Raw genomic sequence first — 20,313 nt, forward strand, 5'->3', positions numbered from 1 at the left:
ATATGCTCGATTCAAGGGCGGAAAGGTAAAACGATATGGTCCAAAGGTTTCTTGTGGGCCATAAAGTAATGGTGCTTGAGGCTGCTCTTCTGCGTGTATGCCTTGTCGCACATGTCGCACCGGAATTGCGGGTTCTTGTTGCACTCGTACCTAATGTGGCGGCGCAGGTTGTGCGCATGCTTGTAAGTTTTCGCGCAGCTCAGACACTCGAATATCGGCAGCGCTAAAAACAAACTGCACTGTCAATCGGGTTTACGACGATCGCCCGTCTAAATCTAAGCGACAGGGTGTGTGGGTGTTAGTGATTTTATAGCACTCCCATGCGGGTTTTGGCGCAACGAAACTTCGACCTTCGGTGCTGCTCCAGGTGGTGCTCGTGCTTGAAACGGCGAAAGCACAGCGGACACTCGTATTTCGGCATCACGCCGCATTCCAGTTTCTTGTGTCGGGTCAGCGAGTACTTGCTACGGTACACTCGGCCGCAATCGTAACACGTTTTGTCATCTACAACGGAGAAGTGTTAAAAACTACCGACTTCACGGCGACTGGGAGGAAGATGGTGCGTGGAAGAGTACGCTCGTACGTTTCGTAAAGTTTATTGAGATCGGTACATTAAGCAGAGAAACTTTTGTGGATCAGCATTAGATGAGACTTTAAGGAATGTTTCCGCTTCGTGACGTAGTGACACAAGTCGCAACGGAATTGCGGCGTTATGCCGCATTCGAATTTGATGTGGTTGTTGAGCGACTGCTTGTGCTTGTAGCGCTTACCGCATCTCGCGCAATTGAACCCGTGGTTGAGAAACTCTAAAAAATAAAATCATGTACGCGCAACATACGGCGAAATGTTTTCACGCGACGTAAACACACAAATTTGCCAACTATAACTACCAAACGTCTTTGTGGACTATGCGAATGTGCTTTCTCAAGTTCCATTTTCGTTTCGATTTGTGGTGGCACTCCTCGTACGGACATTTCAAGATCTTGTCTTTGCCGCACTCGAACGTCGAGTGATTGTATAGCGACGTCTTGTGTTTGTAGCCCTTCCCGCACTTGGAGCAGAGGAACGGTAGCGCTGCAATAGTTCACGTTAGCGGCGGTTTTGTGCTCTTGTAAAATGGAAACAAGCAGCTTCTTAAAATCGGATTTATTTCTTAAAACAAACCATTCCAAGGTACTAAAAAAAGCTGTAAGAGGGAGCCGCGGGTTTTGGCACGGTTTTCTCTAAAATACACTTGTGACTGGCCAGCAGGTCGCTCCTCTTGAAACGTTTGAGGCAGTAATCGCAAAGGAGCGTCGCGATTTTTCCGCACTCGTAACGCTGATGGCGTGTTAGGTGGCCCTTGTGCTTGTAAGATCTGCGACATTGCAGGCACACGTGCCTCGACGCGGCTGAAATTAAACGGTACTCTGTATGGTCATTTACCCGCAGGACGTCCTTTAATCTATAGCAAAATTTACAGTGACGTAACGTTAGGAGCGTTAGTAGCCTTTTTACAATAGTTAGAGACGTGTCTTTTGAGTGTGTAATTTCTGCTGAACCCCGCGCCGCACATGTCGCACCGAAACAGCCGCTTGTTGCCGCACTCGAAGTTATAGTGCCTCACCAGGTACCTTCGGTATTTGTAGCTTCGCCCGCATTCTCGGCATACGAACGCTTTCTCGGCATCTACAAAGTGACTTCGATTTAGAGTCGGAGATGCGACTGGGTGTTGCAGGAGGCCAATAAAACTCCGTGCCACCTAAAGAAAGTTTTACTAGTAATACAAAGTCACGACTTTTTGACGGAGTGTTCGGTTTTGATGTGCGTCTCCAGTTCCTTGATGCTGTAATCAGTGTAGCTGCACAACAGACACCCGAATCTGCTCTTCTTCTTTTTGCCGGGACACGTCGAAGAGTGTTTCACGAATTCCTCCCTCTCGAGCAGTATCCCGCAAGGGTAACACCTAATGGTGTCCTTGGGGAACTTGAGTTCGTTCAGCGCCACTTCGCAAGACAACTTCTTGGTTTCCTTTTTGAGCACGTTCGCCGGTGTCATGTCTAAAAACCTCTTCAGCCTCTCGGCTCGGTACGTGGGCTTGTGCAGTGACTTGGAGAACACGGACATTTCCGTTTGCGAGGTCGACGTTTTTTCTACCCGATTCTCGTCATCATCGGAACCTACCACATTCTTTTGACTCGGATCGATGTCGATCTCTTTTTTCACCGACGACGAGTTTCTGATCTGAAGCGAATCTGATAGAACGGGCTTGCTGAAGCTCAGTTGAACGCTCAGCTCTTTTTTGATTCTAGCCACGATCCGGTCGTCTTTTAAGTCTTCCACCTTCAGGATTTTGACCATCGGCGCGGAGGAGGCACCTGCAACACGTTCGGTAGTAATGCGCCCCGTCGAGACAGAAAAAACTAAGAGCTAGGAAAAACAAGCGACTTTTAAATGGGAGGGTGCATGTGGAGCGTGTGTCGCTTCAGGTGGTGATTGTAGAAGAACGCGGCGCCGCAGAGTTGACAGAAAAATGATTTCTTTTTTTCGCAGGAGTAGCGCAGGTGGTTCACCATCGCCGCCTTCGATCTGTACGGTTTGCCGCATCTGACGCAGAGTACGTTGGCTAGAAAAAAAAAATCCGCTGAGGTCGATCGGGATTTGATTTGAGGTTAATGTTTTCTTTTCATGTGTTTTTGCAAGTCGTATCTCCTCTTGGTGACGTAGCTGCAAGCGTCGCATCGAAACGCGGCGCCTAAACAATCGAGTGTGTAGTGGGTCTTCATGGTGTAGACGTTTTTGTAGTGTTTCTTACACCTAGGACACTGTACTCGATCTACAAACACCACCGCGTGAACGACATAATTGAGTCATAGTTAAAGGTTTATTGTGAGAAAGATAATGCCAAAAAAAAAACGAAAATTAGTACTTCGGTATATTTACATTCCACGCTATCGACTAACCGTCAAAGCGCACCTTGTGCACAACGAATAAGTGACACTTCAAAGAGGTACTCCTGGTAAAAGCCTTTTGACAATGGTCGCATTGAAAATAACGCTTTTTGTCGCACTCGTACCTAATATGTTGCCTGACGCCCGACTTCCTCTTGTACGTTCTGCCACACTTGAGGCACATGAACAAGCCAGCGGCCGTCTCCTTATAACGATCTGCAAAGGATAAGTTTCATTGAGCCCGTCCACCGAAACACCTACTATCGCGTTTTGCGAGTGTCAACGTACATGTTATGTTTCATTTTTAAATGATACGTTAGGCAGTGTTTGTTTGGCAATTGTATTTCTGGTGCGTCCACAGGCCGCTGTTGTATTTGTACGTTTTGAGGCATCTCTCGCACTTGTAAAGTTTCCCTAAAAACCCGCAGGTTCAATTATTCGAATCGCGTCCCGGTACCTAGCAATATCGCGAGTCGCATTTAAAAGCTGCGCCGTCGGTTAGAATTTTATTAGCACGCAAAATACACCTTGGTCAGTTATTGGAAAAACGTCACTTGACCTCGTCCCAGTGATACGAGAACATGTGAGATTTTAAGCTGCTCTTTTGTGTAAAGAACCTACGGCAGAAGTCGCACTTAAACTGTGGCGCTTTGCCACACTCGTATTTCATGTGCCTCATGGCGCTACTCCGGTGAGTGTATCTCTTGTAGCATCTTGGACAGTTAAAATACCCTTCCAGCGTTCTGATGAGGGGACCGACGGAACCTGAAATCAAAACGTCGACTTAACAAAGATTTTTTGTACGCCCGAAAGCTTTAGCGCCGTAAAGTTATATCTAGAAAGGTCACCGAAACCTGAAGAAAATGAAAGTACCACTCGGTTACTCTTTGGTATGGTAATTCAAATCGATCACTTGTGCGGCGCAATTTTCCGGGTGCTTATGGTACATGTGCATCTTCATATGATACTTATGGTACCACTTTACGAAGCACAACGGGCACTGCAAAGATGGTACTTTTTGACACTGGTACTTCAGGTGTCTCCAAAGCGATCTCTTGAACTTGTACGCGTTGCCGCACTTGGAGCAGACGAAAAACCCGTATACAGGAAATGAAAAAAAATTCTTGGCTCTACTAGATAAACGGTACTTCAACTAGCGGGCTTGTTAGTACAATACCAAAACCAACCACGACCATTTTGACATTATTTATTACAACGTGAACGCGTCAATTTGTACATTCGGATGCCTATTCGAGCAGTGAGGTTTGAGGCTCCACCTCCTTTTAGTTTTATAGCCACAATTCGGTACCGGGCAGACAAAGAGCGGATCCTTGCCGCACTCGTACTGCGAATGTTGAATCAGTCCCCGCTTGTGTCTGTAGCTGCGGCTGCACTCCGCACAAATGTATTTGACTACAAAAATCCGGAATCAACTACGTATTTACTATCAACTATTGATCATTTTGTGCCACACTCTGCACCGACAAGTTCCTTTTGTAACTGTAGCAGACAGGATAATGACACTTGTCTGAATTTTATAATTCATTTTCAGTTCTAGAAACTGTAGCCTGGTTCCTTCCAAGGCGAGTAAGGTAAAGTAACACATTTTGTGCCATTAAGTCAACCAAATTAATAGTATAGTAGAGATGGTTCCAAGGGAGTTTGCTTAGTTCATTTGTTCAGAACTGGATGGACACCAAACTGTCCCAGAACATGCTCCTCAATTGCATTAAGCCGCTACGGTGAGTTTTAAGCATAACTTATGGCCGAAGCGAAATAGAACAGGAAGTTAAGCGGTCTTGCAATGGATCTTAATTTTGTGAGTTTTCAGATTGGACTTTTGGTGAAACGCCTTGGAACACCAATTGCAGACGAACTGCGGTTGTTTACCGCACTCGAACTTCAGGTGGCTAATGAGATGCATCTTCCTCTTGTACCTGCGGTGGCACTGATGACAAGAGAACTTTTTTCCTGAAATTCGGGACCCGTTAGTGAAAAAAGGGAGGCCAATGCCGGATATTCAAACGAAACCAAAGGAGTTCCAATATTGTGTATTCGACAGATACGTGTACATTCCTAGGTGTGGGTTTTGTATAATTTCTTTCAGGTAGATCGAATTGTGGTAGGACTTTTAAGTAGCAGTCGTACCACAGTTGGGACTGAAGAAGGCATTTGACAGTGGGTCAATTCTGGACTTAATAAAACCTTCAAAGCAGCTACCACATAACGTCATCGTAGAAATGAGTAGATGCACACAGGGATGAATTTCAGGAAAGGTTGAGGATCCTCTAAAACTATGACAACGTTTTCTTTATTTCGACATCGTTAGTTTATGCTTGATAAAGTAATGCTGCTTGAGCACGTATTTCCTTCTGCACACATACTGACAGATATGGCACGTCAAGGTAGTCTTGCAGTCCTGATAGTAGTGCGCTTTCATGGATCGTTGGTTCTTGTACTCTTTCTGGCAGTTGGGACATTTGGAACGTTCGGAAACCTCTGAAAAGATATGCAACTGTCACATCCGGTCTCATAAGGGTCGCAACAGAATGGGAGCACCAAAATGCCAGTTAACGCCAGAAACGTGTATTTGATAATGGCGGTTCATTAAAATAAAATAAAAATCGACTTAAACGCTCTGGAACTTATTATTTGATTATAAGAGAGTATAAAACATTGCCATTGCTTAATTATCCAACTTATGCTTCGTTTCCCAGTGCTTTTTTAAGTTGTACTTGCGACCCGTAGAGTAGCCGCAGAGCTCACAGCCGAAGGTCGTTTTCTTCTTAGTACAATTGTAATTAAAATGATGCCTGAGGCCAGCCTTGGTCGCATAGTACTTCATACATTGGTCGCATTGAATCAACCAGACAACCCCTACATTTGACAACCAACGAACAAGGGACTCTGTTAAAAATGTTAACAATTATGCTTCCTTTTCCGGTGTTTTCGTAAATCGTGCTTGCGACCAGTAGAGTACTTGCAATCCTCGCAGGAGAAGATACATCTCTTTTTACCGCAGTCGTACCGAAAGTGGTACCTGATCGACGCCTTGGTCGCGTAGAACTTCCAGCACTCGTTGCATTGGAACGCTGCAAGCAAAACAAGTTTCAGGGTGGGTTAGTTTTCGTTAGAATAACCTAATTCTAAACTTTAATTAGCTCGCAAAACAATCGAGGATCAGCTAAATATGAAGTGTCTCTTTCGTAGGTGCAGTTTTAGGTTATACTTCCGTTTGCAAGTGAAACTGCAGATCGGACAATTGTGCGACTTGCACTTGCCGCAGTCGAAGAACTGGTGCGCTTTCAACGTGTTGAGGTTCTTGTAAGTCTTATTGCACATCACGCACACGAAAGGTTCTACAAAAAATATACATTTTTCAAGCGCAGAAGCGAGCATGCGCAAAACAAACCCGTGATAGGGTTGTGAACCATTAAACATGAAAACTCTGTTTGAACGATTTTATTTGCGGACATTTAACAGAGTTTGTGTACTAAATATAGGTGACGCTTGAGGTTGGATTTAAGATGACTTTTGTAAGTGCACATTGAACACAAGTGGGACGGTTGCTTGCCACAGTACACCTTCTTATGAGCGAATAGAGAATTTCTGCTATTATAACCTTTGCTACACGTGGAGCAACGGTAAAGGTAGGAACCTAAAAGATCAAATGCGTCAATACGAGCCGCGAACCAGCGACAAACTATCGAAAGATAATGCGCATAAGACTCCTGCGCAATTGGGTACCATTTAAGAAACTTGACTTACTATTTAGTCATACCCGTTTGTGCATCAGAAACACGTGCTTTTTGAGGTTGGACTTTAGATGGGTCTTGTAGGTACAATTAGGCATGTTACAAATATGGGACGGTTCTTTGCCGCAGTAGTTTCGCTTGTGAACAAACAGGGAATTTCGACGTCGATAGACCTTACCGCAGTTGCACACGAATTTGTAATCGTCTGCAACGAAATTCAACGTTAAAGCAACGTCGATGCCGGGTTCTCTTTTTCAACTCATTCCGACACTCTTACATTTAAGTGCGTCGCCATGGTTGAGAAAAGGTAGCAATGGTACCAACCAAAGCCAAACATGGCAAAGCAAAATCATCTTCGACGATTACAATTTATTAGTGGAATCATACACGGTACCGAATTCTAAAACAAGCCATGCTTCATCGCGAGATGGCGCCTCATATTTTGAGATTTGTACGTTTTGTAGTTGCACGCGTGGCAGAGGCATTTCGGATTTTGACCGCACTCCATTTTCCTATGCGCCCACAGCGATCTGTTGTACTTGTATCACTTGCCGCAGGACTTACACGAGTAATAAGCGAATTTGTTTTCCCCCTTTCCATATTTACAATCCTTGGCGTAATCTAAAACCAAGTCTCAATAATCACTTCTATTGAGGAGGTTCGGGTAGAAGGCATCGGGATTGGAAAACATCACGATACCACCGAATAAAATTTATTCAAAGTCTCTAATCTATACCGTCGATATTAAATGAAATCTGGTTTGGCGTGTCTTCTCATGTGGCCCTTTAAGACGTGCTTGTACCGGAACTTTTTCGAGCAAACCTCGCACTGAAACTGGGGTGGTACGTTGCACTCCTGCCTAAGGTGTCTCCTCAGATCCGTAACCCGCTTGTACGATCGGTCGCAGGTCGAACACTTGTACCTGCACGCACCTAAAAGGCACCAAAAGTTAGACACAACTAGGATTTCATATTGTGCTTGATGGATAGGTGGGATTTGAGTTGACTTTTTTGGTACGACTTGAACTTGCAACGGCGCACGTGGCAAGCGAACTGCTTCATCTTGCCGCAATCGTTTTTCTTGTGCCGATTGAACGCTACCTTAGACCGGTACAACTTGTAGCAGTTGAAGCAAATAAGCCCTGAAAGACAAAGCATACTTTTATTACCTAGAAGCTTCACATTTATACATAAGCTAAGAGTTATTCAACAATTATTCCGTGAATGGCCATGTGTCTGGACAAGATGTACTTGTAAGTAAACCGTTTGAAGCAGATGTTGCAAGCGAACGCGGGCTCTTTGTTGCACTCGAAACGCAGATGTCGCCGCAGGTTGTTCAGATTCTTGTACGACGATATACATTTCCTGCAGCCATAACGACCGTTCTCCGTCAACCGATACCAGTACGCATCTGAAAGAAATCCGACATCAGCGGCAGCCCCAGCAATAACAAGGTCGGTTGAAATAATAGGCGCGCGTTATTAAAGAGATTTATTGGAAGCTAATATTCAATAATATCCGGCTGACAGTTTTTGCTGACGGAGTGCATGCGAAGGTGGTGCTTCTGTACGAATTTTTTGCCGCAGAAACCGCACTCAAATTGCCTCTCCTTGTTGCACTCGAGCCTGTAGTGGCGGGACGCGTGAGCTTTCTGCTTGTATGATTTTCCGCATTGGGGGCAACCGTACCGTCCGTCTTCGGTCAGATACCATTGGAAAACTAAAAAAAAAAACGCGACTGTGACGAAGGACCCATACCTGATCCAGAACAGCTAAACGTAAACGCCGAACTACTTAGCTTACTTTACACCTCTTTATCATGTCGTCTTTGACAATCTTCACGCCCGCGTGGCTTCTGAGTATGTGCTTTTTCACATCGTGTTTCCGATTGGAGGACCATCCGCACTCGTCGACCATACAAAAAAATCGAAACGAGCTGCATTCGTAGTTCACGTGACTCGTGTATGAGACCCGGTTCGAATACCGTTTGCCACAGTTCTTGCAAGCGTGTTTCGCTAAAATCGAAAGCCAGTCTAAGGAGGTCCATAAACTCAAACGTAGAGTGACGTAAAATTCCCAGCGACGTTCGGTATTTGATGATATCGAGGAAATAAAACACTGAAATTATCGAAAAATTATTTTATTCGTTTTCCAAATAAACTTCAACACACTACTGGATGAATACTATTTACAAATCTGATGGATTCCTCCTGCATCGGTTGTTGATGGTGTTTCGCCAATCAGCCTGTTGGTTTCTTCGGAGCTTAACTTAACGAATGAAAAGTCAGCAGTCAATTCATCAACAATCGAGCAGAAGGAATCCAGCTGGTTGGTAAATGGTACCTTATTCGCCTTAATTTACTTTTATTGTTTTAACGTTGATAGATCCTGCATACTGAAATAGAAAGTATTTGCTTAGTGGATCTCCGATTTTAATATCTCATGGTAGGGGAATGGTGGACGGCCAAGTTAGGTATTAATACTACCGGTATTCACGAGATCGAAAAAATAAAGCAACCGAATTATAGTGAAATCATTTTATTCCTTGCAGTTTACTTTTACTTTTTCAACAGCGCTCGGCCCTGCATGCTGATTTTTAAATTAGACGTTAATAAACTAAGCATACATTACCGTAAAGCTCCGCGTGATTTTTTGTTACAACCTGTGCTGCCATCTGTCGATGAGCGCCAAAACTTAGACGTTGATTTAGTTGGAAATATGTAATTTTGATATCTCAGGATATCCCGCGACTGGCATTCAGCGGAATCGAAAAAGTAACACAATCAATTAATAGACGAATTATTTTATTAGTCGGAGATAACTTTTATCGTTCTGAGGATAGCCACCAGAAAAAATACGAACGATATTGACACCTTGAAATGATCGAATTAACGTGCAAAAGTAGTATAGCCATGTCGATTCTGAGCCCCTTGCGGAAAAATTTGTATTGTCGAGAATGTTCAGCTTCGGGAAAATCCTGAATCACCGCGTAGGGGTAAAATTAGAGTTCGGTAGCGCAATTCTTAAATGAAAGTTGGTTTATTTAAAACAATAACAATTATGAACAGGACTGGATGGTAACAGTTGACAGTATCTAACTTATCTCTCTTCAACTAAACGACATTTTATTTCGCGTAGACAGTCCGAATGGTCAAAACAAAAAAATGAGGTTATAAAGGAAGCGGGAATATCTTCAATATGGATCATAATATGCCGTGCTGCCCGTACATGTGCGTTTTCAGGTGGTACCTGTAGTAACTAGCATACGGACAGAGCGGACATACGAACGACTTGGATTTCTGGCACTCGATCTTCTGGTGGCGTTGCAAATTGCGATTGTGCGTGTAGGTCTTCCCGCATTTCTCGCACCAATTTGAACGTGGCCGTCCTGAAAACATTCACCCGTTACCGACCAAGCAACTAAATCGTGGCAAAGAAATGAAAAGCGTGGCGGAGATGAAAATCGATATATTTTAGGGGCTAGTCGATGTTGGTGTTATGCCGCACTGCCGAATGTCGCTTTAACGAAAAACGGTGAAATGTGGAATAGTCGCAAAGGCGGCAGAAGAACGATTTTTCTTTTCCGCACTCCATGAGGCGGTGTCGTTTCAGCGAGTGGTTCAGGGCGAAGCACTTGCCGCACCGGTCGCAGCGGAATACGCGATCGAGTGCCCGTTTTGGTTTTCGTTGGCCTTTCTTCCCGGTTTCCAGAACTAAAACATCATCGGTTAGCAGTAAAATGCAACAACGAAATACGCAAAGGTCGGCGCAAGAAAAATTCGTCCACGATTTAACATTTGTTTATTTTACACCCCAACCGAAATATATAATATCTCTAAACTTAATCACGAATGATATGGACCGAAAATTATGTAAACGTTAGGTTCTCGGAATGTGATTTTTAAACCTAAAACTACAAAAAAAAATTGCTTACGTAGTATACGTCGTAATCGTAGTAGGAACCGATTTAAAAGCACTAGTTTAAAAAAGGCACTTGGAGGCGTGAACGGCAGTATCGGAATGACTTTGAGGTATTGCGGTTCAAATTTCAAAAAGAAAGAGTCGAGAAATGTTATAGGAACTTCTACTGTCTAATATCATCGCTTATCACTTGAATAAGCGGTCGCGCCCTTAATCGGCGGCCGCTTCGTTATTTATCTCACCGAACGCGATCTCGATATTTACCGCGTCGTCCCGGCCTCCCTGTTTGACGTCGACGTCCTTGTGAACGCGTTTGACGTGTCTCACCATGTGCATCTTCTGTTTCGCTTTGTAAGGGCAAAACGGGCACTTAAACTGAGGCTCCCTGCCGCATTCCCACTTCTGATGGTTGCGCAGCGACGTGCGCAGCTTGTAAATGCGCCCGCACTCTGCGCAGTCGTAACCCGAATCATCGGACTCTTTATTTATCTTCTTCGATTTCATTTCCAAAAACTCCGTCTGCATCATCGCCTGTTTGAGGTTCTCGCGCATTAGCATCATCGGCAGCGCCAAGTTGGGCGGCAACGCGCCGGCTAAAAAAGAGGTCGCATGAGTAAACGGGTCCTGCTGGGAGGAGGAGATTCTTTGAAAAAGCGTTCCAAGCGACGCGTCACCGGGTATTAGCCAGCAGGAGAGGGGAAAGCTGAACCTGCAACTCGGATGGAATCGTATACTCACCGACGGACGAAAAAAACGCATTTAGAAAAAATACTCTATAGTCGTGTGCAAAGTTATAACTAAGGTAAGTCTAAGAGGCGAAACGGATTCTGTGCACCCGATGCAGGTGGTTCTTGAGGTCGGCCCGATAATAATAAGATTTCTCGCAAAACTGGCAAACGAACGTCTTCTCCTTTTGGCACTCGACGGCGACGTGACGCTTCAGGTTCTTCAGCAGGCTGTACGATTTGCCGCAGGTAGTGCAGAAGTGCCTGAAGGACGCACCTACAAAGTTAACGTGAAGTAGAATATGGTTGGTCGATGTTGAAGTCAAAGACGAATAAGTTATAGCTGCAAATTTCGGTTCTACATTTATTTGGGGGAGTCGATTAAAATAAAACGGAAGAGAAATTTTCTTCGGAAGATGTAACCGAGTTCTGCGAATAATGCGCGTTTTTCGAATGTTTCACGACGACGTGTCGTTCCAAGTTCGACTTGAAGTACGTCCTATAAGGACAAAACGAGCATGCGCACTGCGGTGACTTTTGACACTCGTAAATTTGGTGCCTCCTCAAAGAACTCTTTGCGTTGTAATGTTTGCCGCACGTCGAGCAACGGTGCCTCCCTACAACACCCAAATTTAATTGTTCGCCATTTCACGTCGAGTCGCAGGTTCCAATTGGGGTGGTCTATTAAATAAAAAATAGATTGTTCCAAAAAGAAAGCCAAATAGGACCGCTACTCATACACATTCAACGGAGCAAAGAAGTTGAAGTAAAATTACCGGTTTATTTATCAAATGTTGTTACAATTTCGAACCGGTTGTGCACTTTGACCACGTGCTTTTTGAGGTTGCCTTTCAGCTTGGTTTTGAAGTGGCAGAGGTCGCATCGGAAACGCGGCGACCGGCCGCACTCGTACCTCTTGTGGTTCCGCAGGGAGTTCTTCAGCTTGTAGACCTTACCGCACGCCTCGCAACGGTACAGATCGGCTGCAATAAGACGGCACGATAACCAGCGAAATCGTACGAAGAAGAAGAAGACAACGACTTTGACGACTAAAACTAAAAAATTTTCCCGATGCCGTGGATGTAGACACTGTGTCTGAACAGGTGGTCTTTTCTCTTGAACGTCTTGCGACATACCCCGCAAGTGAACGGCCTGGCGAACGATTCGCACTCGAACCTCTTGTGCCTGTACAAGGATGTGTCGTGCCTGTAGGTTTTCCCGCAGTGCTGGCAAGTAAAACCTGAAACATTTGCATTTGTAGGGAGGTCCCCAGGACAGAGGCGAGGAACAATAACAAAACAACGGTTCGACCATCGGCCTTTATTAAGAAAAAGCGAAAAGACTACTCGACGTGGTGGATTTTGTGCTTTTTTCTCATGTGTCGCGATAGGTCGTAGACCCTATTGGTCTTGTAAGTGCAGTCGGGGATTTCGCACTCGAGCTTCTTCTCTCGCATGCAAAAGTACTTCTTGTGCTGGGTCAAGCCGCCCCGGTACTTGTACGCCCGCCCACAAGTATCGCACGGAAACGATTTCTCTAAAACGTGATACCAATCAGTCGACTAAGAGCTTCCACGGGATCCAATGCTTAAGCGGAAATAATACTAATTCGTTTGCAACACGTTGTTTAATATACAGCACGATACAACGCTCAGGGGATATTGTCCTTAAGGTGCACCCCTCGCAGGTGCGCGTTCATGGTATACTTGTAAAAGAATTTCTTGTGGCACATCTGGCAAGCGAATCCAGGCTCTTTGCCGCACTCGTACTTGAGATGAGCCGTAAGATGGCGACTGTGCTTGTAACTCCTGCCGCATTTGTTGCAGCTGAACCGCGGCCGCAACTCGCGAAACTGCAGGAAAAAATCTGAAAATTAACACCGCGTCAGATAAATGCAGGCGCCTCAGTCCCCCCCCCCCCCAAGCAACACGCTCAAAAATTGCAAGTTACAAGTTTTTAGAGTTTATTTCCTAGTCGAATGGACTAAAACTAGGTGGTACTTTAGGGAACTCTTCCTGGTGAAACTCTTGGCGCAGAGGTGGCACGAAAATTGCGGCCGAAGGCCGCACTCTTTAAGGTGTTGCTTCAGAGTACTTTTAGTCTTGTAGTGTTTACCGCACCTCGAGCACATCAGGGCTAAAAAACGACAGCGATGTAGGGTATGAAGCGACCGTGGCACGAAAGAGGGGGTGGGGATGTTATATAAACGTTTAGTTCATGTGAATAGAGTGGCAGCACTTAAGGTGGCGCCTCAGGGAACTACGCCTAGCGAATGTCTTCTCGCAGCGCTCGCAGCAAAACTGGGGCGAGATTCCGCACTCGTAATGGACATGTTGAGAAATGCCACCCCTGCTCTTGTATTTCTTCATGCATTTGAGGCATGCGTAAAGCTTGGTGTCGGACTCTATCGCGTAATACTTAGGTCCTAAAAACTAGAGCGGTTAAACATTTAAGCGGTGAAATATGTGAAGGTGGCGCTTTAAGGAGCTCTTGCGTTTGAAAACTCTCTTGCACAGGTCGCAGACATAACGCGCGTCAGTTTGACAGTAGTGTTTCAGATGTTCGCGAACGCCGGCTCTTCGTTTGTACCTCTTGGTGCAGGTCAGACACACGAAAAGTCCAGATTTCGCGTCTTTGACAAAACCTACAACACCACAGGGTAAATATCGAAGGTCGAGGTTTCCCAAAATCAAAAATCACGACGGCTGCCTTGTTTAAAATTTATTCCGATTGCGTCTGTACACTACTAAAACACCAATCTGTATTTTTTAATCTCGGGCACGTGGAACGCGAGCACGTGCGATTTTAAACTACTCCTTTGAGTGAAGAGCTTCGGGCAGTACCGGCACCTGAACTGCGGTCCTTTGCCGCACTCATACTTCACGTGTCTCATGGCGCTGCTACGGTGGGTGTATCTTTTGAAGCACGTTGAACAGTTAAAGTACCCGTGAGGATCGGTGATGAGCGGGTACCCGAACACTGAAAGGAATTGACGACTGCGTTATCGAACGGAGTGCTAGGGAACGATCAGTTAGTGTTACAACATTCATAATACAAAAGAGGCAATAAAACTATTGTTCGTGTTCAAATAAGTGTAATTTACAACCACAGCACAATCAAGTCTCATCCCCCTACGTGGAGGCGATCTTACGACTACCAAGTTCGACCCTGTCTAACGTCCTCGCTATCTATCAAAATTAAGGAACGAGTGTTTTGTCCTCAAGTGAAGCTTCAGCACGTTATTCCTGTAACAAGAGTAGTTGCACAGATGGCACGTGAATCGAGGTTTCTGTCCGCACTCCAGCTTCTGATGCCGTCTCAGATTGTACGCTTGGGTGTAGGCTTTGCCACAGCCACACTTGAAGCCTAAAATTACGGAACGTCAACTAACCATCTCGATTAAACACGCTACAGCTTCTAATTGGCACAATATATTTTTCAGACATTTAAAGGTACCGCCCACTCTACACACACTTCTACGTAGTCACGCGACGTCTAAAAATTTAAGAAGAGGTGGCGCGATGCTTTTCCGTAAGAGGATTGTAAGCCTCGAGCTCGTTGTACAAAAACTTGTAAATGTTTCGGGCAAAGTTGGGGTATTCTTCAAAATGGCTGCTCTTGACGTGATCGAGTAGCGGGTATTTTCTTTTCGACGCATAGTTGCAGTAGATGCACTCGAAGGAGGGCTTCTTCAAGCACTCGTACCGCAAATGGCGGACCAGCGTGTGCTTGTGCTTGTACACTTTTCCGCACTGATGGCAAGTATCTAAAAATAACCATCCGATCAGCGTTCGCTTTGAAAGTCAAAGCACACACGCAAAGAAAATTAAAGTAAAAAAAAACACAAGCGACTCATCTTGAAGTATCTGTTCAAGCCTCCTTGATCTGGAACGTCTTGTCGCATACGATGCGATGGAAATATTTGCCGCACTCGTGGTTCGAGTAGTAGTTCATATAACGATCCTGGATAAAACCTTTTGAATAAATCCTACACTTGAACGTTAATGCGGCTGAAAATTGGGACAATCAAAACGTAAGAGAGTACGAAGTCGGAAGCCATAAACATTTGGTGTATTTTGTCTACTGAATGGTTACGGCAAGTTCGATAAACATTAATCATCATAATTATAAAACAAGAATGAAGATGAAAACCAGAGCTGTAAGCGTGAGGTTCTCAAGTTTCTCCAATCCAGGCTTTCGATTGAGTTTCATAGGCTGGCTGGAAAGTTTGTGCCTTAGTCAATATTTGAATATTCATTTAGTGAGCTTTCCTTTGAACCAAACTCAAATATCTAATTCCGCGCTCAACTCAATGTTTTTAATGTGGTGTGAAGACAATAAATCCGAATTCTTTTACTGTAGAAATTATAATATCTCAAAATCTGAGGACGACGGTGGATGCAGAAGCGAACCAATTAACTACTGAGGTACCAAATCTCAAGGACTTCGGTCACTGATGTATTCCGTGTGTTATTTTGCAACGCATGCATAAAAAAATATTCGAAGTAAAAATAAAATTTAATCGAAAGGCAACCGCTAGCACAACAAATAAATAAAGGCACTATGTATAACAGGACAATAAATTAAAAAAAAAATCTCTAAATATAAATAAAAACAACGTACGACCCAAACCGCGTCTACCAACTACCTAAAAAATAATAATAATACGAAACTACGCTAAGTACTCGGCCGAAAGCCTGAAGTGCCGTTTTAAATTTTTAACTGGTGAATGTCGGTAAACTCGTGAACGTTTTGAAACCTCAGCACGCACTTTAGTCTCTGGTGCCTGATGAGGTTCTTTTTCTCATAGTACGTTTTGCCGCAATAGCAGCGGTTGCTGCCCTTGCCCTTGGGCCGCCTCGTGTTGGGAAATCCCACAACTATTATTTCTAGAAACAAAACGCTAAGTAACTAAAAACGATACGGCGGAAGAACGGAAGCGAAAGCGAGGGAAGAGCAGGAAGGCCAACGTCCAAATCAGCGTTACGTACCAGCGAGATCCCACCACCCGAAAAAAAATAAATCCGAACCGTTTTGGGAAGAAGTTAGTATATTTGACCGTGGGTTTTCGAGTGACGTTTAAAGTTACACTTGATTTTCGTCCGATAGGGACAGCGGGAACAGAACAGGGTGGGTTCCTTGCCACACTCGAACGCCTTGTGGTTCCTCAGCGAACTCTTGCGCTTGTATACCCTGTCACACGAAGTGCACTGATGCAGCTCATCTAAAAGACGGTCAGCTCAGAGCCGTGACGTTACGCGTCAATAGTAACGTGTACGCTATCGGGACCCCCCCACCCCCCGCGCCCTAAGAAAACGAGTGAAACATTTCAAACGTTTATTGGTCGGCGCCGACGTTGACTGGAATGAACTGCAACACGCTGGCCCAGTCAACCTTGTGCACCCTCGGAAGGTGACTTTTCAACGACTTTAATCGATTCGTGGAGTAATTGCAGGTAGGCATCGGACAGTTGAACCACGGAGCCACCTGGCTCTTGTGTTTCATGTACTCCTCTTTGGATTTAAAAATGCGCCGGCATATTCGGAGCTGTGGCGGATTCGGGAGCCCTAAAACGAGCAAAACGTGAGCGCGCGTCCTTTACCCACTTCTACAGGTATGTGCAAATTGAAGACATTGCTAGAAATAAAACGTTTAAGGGCGAAACACCTCGACGGGAATAAATTGCAGCACCCTGGTCCAGTCGAGGGCGTGGACTTTTTTGAGGTGGTTTTTCAGGAAATGTAGGCGCTTGGTGGAATACGCGCAACCCGGCGTCGGACAATCGAACGAAGGCTTCACCTTGCTCTTGAATTTTAGGTATTCGTCCATCGACTTAAAGATTCTTCTGCAGATTCGAAGTCGCGGCTGCTGACCATCCTCGGGGCGATAACCTAAAATCCATCTCTCGGTTAATGACGGAGCGATAGTTGGGGAAGGGGGCAGTGGGTAGAAAACGGAATCCTAAGTGCGGAAATGATATATTGCGACAATTTTCTACAGGACTACTTCGGTTCCTCCTTAATCCACACTTGCTCCGTATTCTCCAACTTGGGCTTGTCCACCACCTTGATGATGTTGCCCCAGTTCTGCCGGTGGCCGTGCGTGATGTGCAACTTCAAGTGCGAGATCGCCTTGCCGACGTAGTGGCACTTCTTGATCGGGCATTTAAACGCCTCCGCCTTTTTTTTGGTTCCCTTCGTGTGCGCCGCTGTAACTGAAAGTTACAATCGAAGTTTAAACGACCGGTTCCATCAACCTAATTTTACTGAATAATTAGGGTGTGTTTCACAATTAATTTGGAGGATCCTCAAAGTGGTTTAAATATTTTTGTTTCAACTGAAAATATCATTTTTAAAAAAACGAAAGAATAAACTTAATGTCCTGATAAATAAAATAATCAAGAATACGTTACCTAGATTTTTTGTTGTTCTCTTTTTTGCAAAACGTATATGTTTTAAGTATGGGCTTTGTGATCGGTATATTCAGGAAACAATGACAAGTATTATATTCAACAATTAGCCCCAGTCTTGGCGTTCGGGAACCCCATGAAAATGTTGATGGAATCGGGCACCGCCAAAGAAGACCCGCATTTGATTATCAATTTTTATTTACAACTTTGGGATCTGGACGTAGGTGTGCCGGTTGGCGATGTGAAGTTTGAGGTGCGAGTTTCTCTTGCCTAGATACGTGCATCCCGAATAGGGACACTTGAAGGTGGGCGCTTTGCCGCACTCGTACACGTGGTGCCGTTTCATCGACTGCAAGTGTCTGTAAGACTTTTGGCAGCGCGGACACTGGTACGTTGAAATGCCTAAAATGAACCTCGAGTCAACAAAACGCTTCGACGCCCCAGCGACTTTAAAACTAAGTACGGTCACAACTTCACGAAAAATGTTTCGTCGGTCAGCAGCACGCCGCGATGCTTTAACCCGCAGTGCTGCTTCACGGAGCTCTTCCTCTTCGACGTGTAAGCACAGAACGCGCATTTGAATGCAGCGGTTTTACCACATTCGTACTTCCGGTGGAACCTCAACGAGGCGGTGCTGCTGTACTGCTTTACGCACTGGGGACAGATAACTCCGACACCTACAAAGAACAGGTGTAACTATAACAGTGACTATCGTCCGCTTCTGCGGGAGGTCGTACGAAAAACTAGGGTACAACTCAAAACTTTATTTGCCGTTTGTATTTGTAACAGATACCCGACGTTTCGTGCACGTTCAGGTGGTTCCGGTGCTTGAAGCGACTGTTGCAGTTGCAGCAGATGAATTTCCTCTCGACCCCGCACTCGTACGTGACGTGTCGGGACAGGTGGACCTTTCGTTTGTACGAAGAGGGACAACGCAAACAGCCGAAACGTCCGTCGCTCGTTATGTAATACGTACTGCCTGGAACCAAGTAGTACCATTTTAGAGATTCGCATCGAAAATCGTCTATTCGCGAACTAAACAAAAGAGAGGTCAGCTCTTTCTTGTTTTCCTCTCGAAGTACCATTGGGTAAACTCCGGTTCCTTTTCGGGGTGCACGTGTCTCACGTGGATCATGAGGTTGTACCGCTGTTTCGACGTGTGCGAGCAATATAGGCACTTGTTCAACTTCTGCTTGCCGCACTCGTAAGTCATGTGCCGATTGAGGCTGTACTTATTCGTGTAGACCTTGTTGCAGCCGGTGCATCTTTTGTAAAACTCTAAAAACGGTACCGGTTAGCGCGATGGATCTCTTGTTCGCTGTCAAGTTGTATTTTGAATGAAACTCCGGATTGTTAATCAAAAATATTTTTATTGCGCCAGTACCACCCATAAGGGCATTTTCATTTCAAAACCTAACCGACGATGATCATTCCGAGTCAATTAAACGCAGTATATTGCACAATTACAGGGACCTTTTGTGTCGATTGAAAACATGGTACTTCAGATTCTCTTTCCTGTAGGTGCTATGGGAGCAGTACGGGCAACGGAACCCCTTCGGCTTGCCGCACTCGTACTTCTTATGGCTGTAGAGCGACCCCTGACGGCGGTACGCTTTGTCGCACCGGTCGCACTGGAAGATAAACATCGTCGTTTCTAAAAAAATAAGTTAATCAGCTGTGGTTTTGGCGTCGCGACTGTAGCTGCGGTAGTACCCACCGAAATATGTACACTAAAACCCAACTAAATGTTTTAATGAACTAGGTTAAAGCACATAATAAATATGAGGCTCAATTAGATAGAGCGTCGTTTTCCACGCTGGTGACTACAGTCGTACAGGTTGCAGCAGAACTTTTCGTGCCGCAGTCGTAGGTACAGTGGCTGTAGAAAGAAACCTTCTAGTTTCCACAATTCTTGCACGTATACGATTCGCGAGACTTGTGTACTAAAAACGCACTAGGTTACCCGCGGTACCGATCAAAGTCAGAGCTCTGGGTGAACATGCGATGCGATCCAATTACGCGCCTCGAGAAATCATGTCGATTTGTAAACGTCGAGGTCGTGCGTGGTAGACAGGTGGTACCTCAAGTGTCCGGGGTGGGTAAAAGCCTGCACACAGATGTGGCAGGTGAAGCTGGGCATCCGGCCGCATCCCAAGCGCCAGTGTTGCTGCCAGCTGCGGCGGTACTTGAACTTGGCGCCGCAGTTCCGACACGCGAAGAAGTCGTCAGGTTTGACGAACTCTTGAAACGAAAAACAAACGAGTCACGACCCAATTCCAACTAAATTCACGAAAAACATTATTAAATGAAACGCTCTAGTTCGTAGGATAAACGGTGTATTGCAAAATTAAATGGTAGCCGAGTGCGTGGTCGCCAGGTGAACTTTGAGGCTGCCCTTCCTTGTGAACGTCTTGCGGCAGTACCGGCAGAAAAATTGAGGTGGTTTGCCGCACTCGAAACGCTGATGCGTGTTCAAACCGGTTTTGTACTTGTATTTGCGCCCGCACCGCGAGCACACGTAGTACCCGGTTGGTTCCTCTTGATAATATTCAGAAACTCGCTCCGGATAGCTACGG

The 20,313-nt window shown here is 45.2% G+C and overlaps 3 protein-coding genes and 2 long non-coding RNA genes across 9 annotated transcripts; all 5 read right to left on the reverse strand.

The window, feature by feature from the left end:
• Positions 1-11: 11 nt before the first annotated feature.
• LOC132707702 (protein krueppel-like) lies at positions 12-421 on the reverse strand. The gene is made up of 2 exons (XM_060679627.1): positions 317-421; positions 12-239 (listed from the first exon to the last, which is right to left on the reverse strand). Exons 1-2 carry the CDS (start codon positions 419-421, stop codon positions 12-14), a joined length of 333 nt encoding a protein of 110 aa, XP_060535610.1.
• Positions 422-2,801: 2,380 nt separating this feature from the next.
• LOC132707046 (uncharacterized) lies at positions 2,802-3,476 on the reverse strand. The gene is made up of 3 exons (XR_009619716.1): positions 3,219-3,476; positions 3,056-3,146; positions 2,802-2,815 (listed from the first exon to the last, which is right to left on the reverse strand). It is a non-coding gene; the product is annotated as an uncharacterized LOC132707046 (long non-coding RNA).
• A 2,670-nt stretch (positions 3,477-6,146) lies between these two features.
• LOC132707044 (uncharacterized) lies at positions 6,147-10,799 on the reverse strand. 5 transcript variants are annotated; one of them, XR_009619704.1, is made up of 4 exons: positions 8,487-10,799; positions 7,422-8,403; positions 6,699-7,306; positions 6,147-6,588 (listed from the first exon to the last, which is right to left on the reverse strand). It is a non-coding gene; the product is annotated as an uncharacterized LOC132707044 (long non-coding RNA). The 5 variants fall into 5 exon arrangements; XR_009619707.1 differs by having other exon boundaries at positions 7,422-7,826; positions 7,936-10,799; XR_009619706.1 differs by having other exon boundaries at positions 6,699-7,085; positions 7,141-7,306; positions 7,422-10,799.
• A 613-nt stretch (positions 10,800-11,412) lies between these two features.
• LOC132707703 (zinc finger protein 736-like) lies at positions 11,413-12,643 on the reverse strand. Its single transcript, XM_060679628.1, has 4 exons — positions 12,625-12,643; positions 12,405-12,569; positions 12,141-12,312; positions 11,413-11,593 (listed from the first exon to the last, which is right to left on the reverse strand). Exons 1-4 carry the CDS (start codon positions 12,641-12,643, stop codon positions 11,413-11,415), a joined length of 537 nt encoding a protein of 178 aa, XP_060535611.1.
• Positions 12,644-12,671: 28 nt separating this feature from the next.
• On the reverse strand, positions 12,672-14,774 carry LOC132707704 (zinc finger protein 425-like). Its single transcript, XM_060679629.1, has 8 exons — positions 14,741-14,774; positions 14,581-14,694; positions 14,143-14,307; positions 13,823-13,972; positions 13,592-13,753; positions 13,354-13,464; positions 13,007-13,194; positions 12,672-12,890 (listed from the first exon to the last, which is right to left on the reverse strand). Exons 1-8 carry the CDS (start codon positions 14,772-14,774, stop codon positions 12,672-12,674), a joined length of 1,143 nt encoding a protein of 380 aa, XP_060535612.1.
• Positions 14,775-20,313: the final 5,539 nt, after the last annotated feature.

This window comes from Cylas formicarius, unplaced genomic scaffold, assembly GCF_029955315.1.
Source record: "Cylas formicarius isolate icCylForm1 unplaced genomic scaffold, icCylForm1.1 PGA_scaffold_9__14_contigs__length_23061073, whole genome shotgun sequence".
Lineage (NCBI taxonomy): Eukaryota > Metazoa > Arthropoda > Insecta > Coleoptera > Brentidae > Cylas > Cylas formicarius.